Raw genomic sequence first — 10,000 nt, 5'->3', positions numbered from 1 at the left:
GGGCGGGATAGGGAGTGGGTGTGACAGGGAGTGGGTGTGACAGGGAGTGGGCGGGATAGGGAGTGGGTGTGACAGGGAGTGGGTGTGACAGGGAGTGGGTGTGACAGGGAGTGGGCGGGATAGGGAGTGGGCGGGATAGGGAGTGGGTGTGACAGGGAGTGGGCGGGATAGGGAGTGGGCGGGACAGGGAGTGGGTGTGACAGGGAGTGGGCGGGATAGGGAGTGGGTGTGACAGGGAGTGGGCGGGATAGGGAGTGGGTGTGACAGGGAGTGGGCGGGATAGGGAGTGGGTGTGACAGGGAGTGGGCGGGATAGGGAGTGGGTGTGACAGGGAGTGGGCGAGACAGGGAGTAGGCGAGACAGGGAGTGGGTGTGACAGGGAGTGGGTGTGACAGGGAGTGGGTGTGACAGGGAGTGGGTGTGACAGGGAGTGGGCAGGACAGGGAGTGGGTGTGACAGGTAGTGGGTGTAACAGGGAGTGGGTGTGACAGGGAGTGGGTGTGACAGGGAGTGGGTGTGACAGGGAGTGGGTGTGACAGGGAGTGGGTGTGACAGGGAGTGGGCAGGACAGGGAGTGGGTGTGACAGGTAGTGGGTGTAACAGGGAGTGGGTGTGACAGGGAGTGGGTGTGACAGGGAGTGGGTGTGACAGGTAGTGGGTGTAACAGGGAGTGGGTGTGACAGGGAGTGGGTGTGACAGGGAGTGGGTGTGACAGGGAGTGGGTGTGACAGGGAGTGGGTGTGACAGGAATCATAATAACAACAGGTCAGTTTTTATATCTAGATCACCTGTCATGGCATCCTGTCACTGACACCGAGACATTACTGGGCACTGAACTGAAGACAGTTTTCCAACGATGAGAGCCTTTTCTCTGAGGTGGGGGCGCAGTACTGCTGTATTTCCTCACTACTGCCCTACATTGGTGTCGTAGTGTAGTGCTGTATTTCATGTAGTGAGTAAATACAGCAAGAAGATGGCTGTTGATGGCCAGTGAAAACCCACTCCCATGTCACCGGAGTGGATAACACCTCATCTCTCCTCTCTCCACTCGTCCCCTCTCTTCTTTCCTCTCATCTCTCCCCCTCTCTCCACTCATCACCTCTCCTCTCTCCTCATCCTCTCCCCCCCCCCTTGTCTCCTTGTCCCTCCACTCCTCCCCTCTCATCTCCTCCCCTCCTCCTTTCCTTTCCTCTCCTCTTCTCTCCGCTCATCCTCCTCTATCATCTTCTCTCCTCTCTTCCTCTCATCTCCTCCTCTCTCCACTCATCCCCTCTCCTCTCTCCTCCTCTCCCCTCCCCCTCTCTCCTCTCGTCTCCTTGTCCCTCCACTCCTCTCTCCTCCTCTCCCCTCCCCCTCTCTCCTCTCGTCTCCTTGTCCCTCCACTCCTCTCCTCTCCTCTCCTCTCCCCCTCTCTCCTCTCCTCTTCTTGTCCCTCCACTCCTCTCTCCTCCTCTCCGCTCCTCCCCTCCTCCTTTCCTCTCATCTCCTCTCCTCTCCTCCTCTCTCCTGCAGTCGTCCGGAGACCTCCTTCCTGTGGTTCTCCTCCCCCTATAAGACCCTGAGGTTCATCCTGTGGAGGAGGTTCAAGTGGGTCATCATCCTCTTCATCCTCCTCTTCCTCCTCTTCCTCTTCTTCGGCGTCTTCCTGTACTCCTTCCCGGTAAGTGTGTGTGTGTGTGTGTGTGTGTGTGTGTGTGTGTGTGTGTGTGTGTGGTGTGTGTGTGTGTGTGTGTTTGAGAGAAATTCAATCCTGATAATCTGCTCCAATCTACCACATGTTTCTGTTTGTATATTTGAACATTTGTGGTGATTTAGAGAGTGAGTGAGGTAAAGAGACACAGAGAATAAACAATAGTGGGAGAGAGAGAGCATGAGCGAGAGAAACAGAGAGAGAATGTACAATAGAGTGGGTGAGAGAGGATAAGGCAGAGACACAGAGAGAGAATGAATGATAGAATGGGATGGAGAGAGACAGATAGAATGAACGATAGAGTGGGAGAGAGAGGATAAAAGAGAATGAATATGCCATAGGATTCTGTATGTGACAGGATGGGAGAACGAGGGAGAGAAAGTGTGAATGAAAGAGAGAATAACGTCCTCTGTGTCTGTCTCTTCTTCTTCTTCTTCTTCTTCTTCTCCTCCTTTTTGTGTTTCTTCTTCTTCTTCTTCTTCTTCTCCTCCTTTTTGTGTATGTCCATCATCCTATCAGAACTACGCTGCCATGAAGATGGTGGGACCTTTCGGACCACCACCAGGACCAGCCAAGGGAGCCAAGTGATGGATGAAAGAAAGAAAGAAAGAAAGAAAGAAAGAAAGAAAGAAAGAAAGAAAGAAAGAAAGAAAGAAAGAAAGAAAGAAAGAAAGAGCATTGACAAAACTGAGAGAGGAGCAGCCTTGATCAGTCACTAATACAGAATTTACCTGCTAAACACAATTTATTCAAATCATCACAATCGTTAAAATTTGGTAGCCTAAAGTTGATTAACCAGAATTCATTCAGGCCCTATTTTGAGAAGTAGGAAAATTAAAGAAATCCATAAGAAATTAGAACTAAAAAAACTATTGGGGAATTGGACTTAAGAACTTCCTAAAATGTTAAGAACACATTGTTGAATCCGGCCGCTGGTCTGTCCAGACCAGGGCCCCTGTAGAGCTCTTCAAAGCATCGGAAGCCAAAACTGCAGCTGAACGCTGCGGTGCTCTGGACCACTCCACACTGCTTCAGACATAGACCTGATGAGAGAGAGAGAGAGAGAGAGAGAGAGAGACACCGCTTCAGACATAGACCTGATGAGAGAGAGAGAGAGCGTGTGTGTGTGCATGTGCGTGTGTGTCTTTACTGCGGTTGAGTAAAGCATTCACACGTGCCATGTTCCTTTATCAAAGCAGCAAAGAGGAGAGTGTCTGCATACATTAGTGTGTGTGTGTGTGTGTGTGTGTGTGCATGCACGTGTTCTTCCGTGCATGTGTTACTGTACACCAACTAACCCAGTAATGCATAGCTCTATGCCTTTCTAAATTCCTTATCAAAGCTCAGCATGTGTTTGCATACATTAGTCTGTGTGTGTGTGTGTGTGTGTGTGTGTGTGTGTGTGTGTGTGTGTGTGTGTGTGTGTGTGTGTGTGTGTGTGTGTGTGTGCGTGCATGTGTGTGTGTGCGTCTCCTCGCCCCGGTCTCGCCCCGGTCCTGAACCCTCCATGTTATTCCCTTTCATCTCTGGCAGCGTTTAATCGCACCTGTCTCGTCCCTCGCTGCCTCCTTTCTTCTCTCCCTTCACGCAGAGAAGAGAAGATGCCGCCATGTTGGAAGACAGGGAATCACAGATTGTAAAATGCGACGACGACCTCCTCCTTTATGTAGCGCTTTTCTCCAAAGCACTTGAAAATATGCCTACAGTACGTTCACCCATTCACGCGTTCATAAGCGCATTCTCTTCTCATCGTTCAAAGTAGGGCTGTGCAATAATATTGATACGGCAATATATCGTGATATTTTTTCCTGCAATACTGTATCGATATCTCGGAAAAATATCGTGATATATCGCCATATCAATTTTTTGCACAGCTGTCTCTTCAGTGACACAATAAGAATACTTTTTATTTCAGTGCGTTCGGTAACACACTCAACACTCAGTAGTTTTGACTCAATTTGTCCACTAAGTTATCAATATAAAGTGATGTGCATATTATTACACTACCTGGGTGGTACACAGCGAGTTGTATTTTCAGCTCTATTTTTTTTATTTTCCGTAAATTATGTAGAGTATTGCAATATATAGCAATATGTATTGTATCGCAATGTATCGTGATACAATTGTATCGTGACCCATGTATCGTGATACATATCGTATCGTGAGCTCCTTGCCAATTCCCAGCCCTTGTTCAAAGCTGCTTGATTTCTACCCAAAACAACTGTCTGTTCTCATTCTTTCTGACCTCTGAAGTCAAAAGTCGGAGCTTTGGAGGAGCGCTTGAAGGCAGCACGAGTGAGACAGGCGGTCATTCGTACCTTTCTCTCCGCTCGTGTCAGAGACCTTTAACATTAGATAGAGACACCCCACTCCTGGCATGGTTATCAGCTTGTGATTGGCTGTCTGTCAATGGTATGAAACTTCATTGGCTGACCAGTCTCCTACGGGGGCGTGGCTCATCCCCTCCTCTCCACCTCCATCCCCCGCTCCCCCCTCCTCTCCACCTCCATCCCCCACTCCCCCCCTCCTCTCCACCCACATCCCCCACTCCCCCCCTCCTCTCCACCTCCATCCCCCGCTTTCCCCCTCCTCTCCACCTCCATCCAGCGCTCCCCCCCTCCTCTCCACCCACATCCCCCGCTCCCCCCCTCCTCTCCACCTCCATCCCCCGCTCCCCCCCTCCTCTCCACCTCCATCCCCCGCTCCCCCCCTCCTCTCCACCTCCATCCCCCGCTCCCCCCCTCCTCTCCACCTCCATCCCCCGCTCCCCCCCTCCTCTCCACCCACATCCCCCGCTCCCCCCCTCCTCTCCACCTCCATCCCCCGCTCCCCCCCTCCTCTCCACCTCCATCCCCCGCTCCCCCCCTCCTCTCCACCCACATCCCCCGCTCCCCCCTCCTCTCCACCTCCATCCCCCACTCCCCCCCTCCTCTCCACCCACATCCCCCACTCCCCCCCTCCTCTCCACCTCCATCCCCCGCTTTCCCCCTCCTCTCCACCTCCATCCAGCGCTCCCCCCCTCCTCTCCACCTCCATCCCCCGCTCCCCCCCTCCTCTCGTCTTTCAGCGCCCTCCTCAGTTCAGGGGGTTAAGTCGGGGATTTGTTCTTGTTGCTCCGGGGGTCCGACGTTTATTAGTACAAAGATACATAGACTCAGATAACGACGACTGATGCGCGCACGCGCACACACACACACACACACACACGCGCGCGCACACACACACATACAAATACACACTGCTTTGAAGAAACTCAACTTAAAGTGGAGTGGTGTTCATCTATTCATGTACTGTGCATTCCCCTCTTTTCTGTGTGTGTGTGTGTGTGTGTGTGTGTGTGTGTGTGTGTGTGTGTGTGTGTGTGTGTGTGTGTGTGTGCATGTGCATGCATGCGTTCGTTTGTGTGTGTGCAGACATTCGTGAATGTGTGTGTGTAGGTCAGTGCAGGGTCATGGTCCCGGTCGACCCATGGGCCTTTTCACCAAGCCCCGCATTGCGTGCTGCGAGTCGGTCACACACACACACACACACACACACACACACACACACACACACACACCTAACAGTCCGAACAGGAAGGGTTAGGGCAGAGGGACTAATCCACCCGGATTCTACAGGATTTCCTGGAGTATGTGTCTGCAAACGTGTGTGTGCGTGTGTGTGTCTATGTGTGCAAGTGTGTGTGTGGAGGCCTTTTGCTCTTTAAATAGCCCCCGTTGGCTTATTGAGCAGAGAGAGAGAGAGAGAGAGAGAGAGAGTTCATATAGAAAGGAGAGAATGGAGTGAAGCAGGAAGCAGATGAGCGAATGAAAAGGAAAAAGACGACCAGCGATGATGAAGAGAGAGATGGAAGAATGGAGGACCGAAGGGAAGGGAGCAGAGAATACTGTAGTCAGCCAGAGTTCAAATGGTTGAGTTGTCACCTGCCCCCAAATAATATCCAAAACCCTGAATCAAATAATTAAATATTTAAGAGTTTGAATAAACCACATGCTGGTTGTGAACGCAGCCTAAACCACATTTTAAACTTTCATGAAAACAGCATCTCTGCATGTAAATTGATTCTTTCTGACGCGTATTTGAGGGTGTAAAGTGACATCAAAAACACAATAGTCTGAAAATGTCAATGTCAACGCCGCAACATTGTTCTCACACTTTACATGACGTCAACATCATCATCAACCAATCAGAGACAAGAAACGCTGTTGACGCTCTTTCGTTCTTTCTTTCTTCCTGCTGTAGTTTCTGTTAGGAAAAACAAGGAGTGGATTGTCCGAACTAAAAGAAAGTCGTATCACTGTGACTTCCTGTGAATGCAAAGCGGACTGGACCGTTTCAGGTTAAAAGACTTTGTTTGTGTAAAAGTGGAAAAAAAACGAAAACAGGAGTTTGTTCGATTTTGACAAGAGCAAATCAACCTCACGTCGTACCGTCTCTGCTGAATTGTATTTTAACGTCAGGATGTTTCCTTTTATTTTGTCTTTAGATGAGCTTTATTTGAGATGATCCTGAAAGATGCTGGCTTCCATGCCTTCAAACACTGTGTATTTAGACAATCCTGCTGTCAACTAGCTGTTTTTATCAATGTGCTTTTTTACTTTGTTTTATTTTGAAAAATACAAAGTGGACAAATAATTCTTCCAAAAAAAAAGCCTGGAGATGCCTTTGTCCTGCAGAGTTGGTCCTGAAAACACTGGCTAAAAGTGACTGTTTTGTCTCATTATTTAAGCCTTAAAGGGATAGTTCACATTTTTTAAGTTTAGCCCTATTTGCTACTTACCAATGATGATGTTGATTGGTAGAGTTCTTTCTCAGCACAATCCATGCTGTTCCTCACAGTAGCTCTGGAAGGTTGGGGAACTAACGAATGTAAGGTCAAAGTGGTCACGCTCCTGTAGGTACAAGCTGACTGAAGCTCACTAAAATCTAATTCATCCACAGTCACACAAAGTACATCTCAGTGAGCTTCAGGCAGCTTGTACCTACAGGAGCGTGACCCCATTGACCTTGTATTCATTTTTCCTCAACTTTCCTGAAGCTACTATGAGGAACAGCATGGATTGTGCAGAGAAAGAACTCTACCAATCAACATCATCATCATTGGTAAGTAGCAAATAGGGCTGGACTTTAAAAATTTAACTTTGCCTAAAGCACCGTGCTGCCTGAACACTTGCTGCCTCTGAAGTATTGACTCTATTATGTATTTTTTAGTTTTTGGCTTCAATACTGTTAAATTTGTAATTGTGGCATCTAAATCTCGCTTGGTATTTTTTGCATTTAGCTCCATCATGCCTTCAATCATTATATACCCCTTTCACACCAAGTGTCCAACCAGGGTTATTCCCAGGTTTATTTTTGGCATGAAAGGGTTAACCCAATTTGCCTGACCCGGGTCAAGATGTGGGTGGAGTCACATACAGTAGGCGTTCGTTTCAGTGTGAAATGCTATTTGTTATGCTGATTGCATATGCTAATTGTTATTCATCTCTCCTGAGTTGTGACCCAGGTTCTATCTGAATTGTCATGACCAGGGATGAACCTGTGTTGACTGACTTGGTTTAAATTGACAAAAGGATTGACTGAGTAGACTAAACATGGTCCAACCCTGGTCATGAAAGTGTTAACAGAGACCTGAAAAAACAATCAATGTATAGAGCTGCTGTGTATTTGCTGGCAGCATGAGTCTGTCTTATTCGTGTTAAACGTGTTTTCACTGGAATTGAAGGATTACACGCTGCTCTATAGGCTGAGAAAACTCAACAATCCTTCGGCTTTACGAAACCCTTTCAAAACCTGTCGTATATCTGCAAAAACGCATGGGCGCTGAGGTAACAATTTGTACTAAGGTTTATTTTAATTTGTCTCGCTTGGGGTAAATTTGAAAGACACTGCTGCACAGTAAAAAAAAAAAAAAGACATGCCTTAAACATACAAGAAATCACAGGAAAAACATACGTTTACTGTATAATACTCATGTCGCATTTTAAGCTGTTTTTTATCATTAAAAAAAGTACTTGAGTTTGTGCAGAAATACAGAATAATTGTAGTGAATGTGTTTCTGCACCAAGTCACATCAAGTCACTGTGCCTGGTGATCTAAAGTGACCTGCGGGTGATATTTGATGTAGGCAAGGGGTTTTCAAAGTCTGAGACTGTGGGCCTCCCCCCAGACAAAGCTAGGAGCCACCCTACCTCAATTCCTGGATGCCGATGGGATCATGATTATGTTATTTAATCCCAAAGTAGACACTCAAAAATTGTGCTAAGATAGCCTGATATTGATACTTCAGACTATATCAAATATAAAGGGTCTGTCTGAAGACATAATTCTGACTCTGGGAGAGTGGGGAAATCTGTAAATTTCCACAAAACTACCGTATCTCAGAACCAGATCACACATATTTAGGCTATTCTATATTCGAGATGTTGTTGTTTTTTTGTTGTTTTTCTCTCCATTCACTGAGCCTCCCCTGAAACTGCTTGGTGCCCCCCTGGGGAGGCCCGCCTCCCACTTTGAAAAACCTAAATGTAGGCTATTTTGGAAGACACAGACTGAATGTATTCTGAACTTTACATGTATTTGAGTTCCTATCTACGAAGAGCAATATTGTGTGCACTGCATTATTAGTATTATCAATAAAACTACATTTCAACTCAATGGATGGTGTTTTTCCTGTAATATAAAGGGACTTTATGCAATATTATTACGGTAATGTATAGTAGGCTTATATAGTGGATATATCATACTGTATATTATACTGTACAGACTGTAGTTCAGTTAATAAAGACCAAGGGGGGTAGCTCGTACTGTAGCTTTGTTCATGAAGCCAATGCAGAAGTGTCAAACCTGCATTCTTTCAAATGGCCTGCAGGGGTGACTCCGTTGCAAAAAGAGGTCCCTTTTACAGCTGACGTCACAGGGGTAGTTGTGCACGCATCGCGGTATCCAAAACTGTGGAACTCAAGCCGAAACGAGAGAGATCCCCAGAATACAGGAAAAGGACGTCTTGTGTCGTATGCTGGACATTCCCACTAGGAATATGACGATGTCCGGCACTGCAACTTTGGCGATGTTCGGATCCTAGACCCATCCTGACAGTGAGTAGTAGTACGGGTCAAGAAACCTCACCCCATTGAAAGAGTTAGCTTATTTGTGTAAGAGGTAACCTCTAACCTGTCTGTTGCTGGTGAAGCTTTAGAATACGTGGAGGAGGCGTCAGGATCTTCCATATTTCTATGACAGCTGAACAGCTAATTGTAACTTTCTGCAACGAATTCCTAACCCTAACCCAATTTCACGTCACCTCTGGCTCCAAATGGCGATGGTGAAAATGGGCGTCCATAAACTAAAGGGTAACGTCACGGTAGCTACGTCCATAGGACTATGATAAAGACCATATAGACCCACATTTATCCCTTTAAATTGTGCGCGAACTTGACTTTATAACTATAGTCACAATGAAATGGGGTGGGGGGGGGGGTCTTCACCTGCTGTATTTATAGATCAAATCTCATCAGGCATGTCCAAAGTCCGGCCCAGGGGCCAATTGCCAAATTGGACCGATTTTAAGTGGCCCTCGGCTTGTCTCTCAAAATATACTATAGTGTGGCCCTCCACACAGTATTGGTTAATCAAGCAAGTTCGACTTGCATTTTTTCCTTTCACCTACTGTAACAATGACAGCTCTATCATACAGCTTTTAGACAAGCACCAAGTAGGAACAACACAGGCAGAACTAATGTATTCAGATGGTAAACAAAATCATTGGAGTACAACAATTGTATGTGATTTATTTTTATTTTTATAACCCATATGATGCGAGAAGCAGCCGGTCCCCCCAGGTATTTTCACATTATCTAATCCGGCCCCCATTCAAAAAAGTTTGGACACCCCTGATCTACATTGTCTTCCAAATTCAACCGGTTAAAATGTGGCGTCCCCTTTATTCTGGTTCAGCATGATGATCTGTTCAAGCTTCATTGGAATGATACAAAAAAGAAAAGTAAAAAGCCACAGCAATGATTCCTGCACACACGGTTTGACCTGCAGGCCGATGCATCTGAGAAGCACTCAGGGAGTCACATTTTCCTGAATAAACGAGTGCAGAGAAGGAGCCGGTAATTGAGCTCAGAGAGACTGGAGAGTCGGCCGGGGGACTGGTAAAACACACACACGCACACACACGCACGCGCACACACACACACACACACACACACGCACAAACTCAGACTGGGACCTGTAAACCTGAGTCGTGGCTGGTAAAACACACACATACATGTACACACTCAAACTGGGACTTGTAAATGTGGG

General features: G+C 47.1%; 1 protein-coding gene and 1 pseudogene across 2 annotated transcripts in view; one reads left to right on the top strand and one right to left on the bottom strand.

Annotated features, from left to right (window-relative positions):
* Window positions 1–2,278, top strand: part of dysf (dysferlin, limb girdle muscular dystrophy 2B (autosomal recessive)) — a gene marked incomplete at both ends in the record, with an annotated part of 159,277 nt that extends 156,999 nt beyond the window's left edge. The window contains 2 exon segments of the mRNA XM_083640065.1: window positions 1,513–1,660; window positions 2,210–2,278. Coding sequence (XP_083496191.1) covers window positions 1,513–1,660; window positions 2,210–2,278 — 217 coding nt within the window.
* A 5,198-nt stretch (window positions 2,279–7,476) lies between these two features.
* Window positions 7,477–10,000, bottom strand: part of LOC310779539 (hsp90 co-chaperone Cdc37-like) — a 44,454-nt pseudogene continuing 41,930 nt past the window's right edge. The window contains exon 4 of the transcript in view: window positions 7,477–7,494. The product of the transcript in view is annotated as a hsp90 co-chaperone Cdc37-like (transcript). The remainder of the gene's footprint in view (window positions 7,495–10,000) is intronic.

Source organism: Poromitra crassiceps, assembly GCF_964638095.1.
Source record: "Poromitra crassiceps genome assembly, chromosome: 7".
Classification (NCBI taxonomy): Eukaryota; Metazoa; Chordata; class Actinopteri; order Beryciformes; family Melamphaidae; genus Poromitra; species Poromitra crassiceps.
The sequence above is the reverse complement of the archived record's forward strand: the minus strand, read 5'-3'. Positions and strand labels throughout refer to the sequence as shown.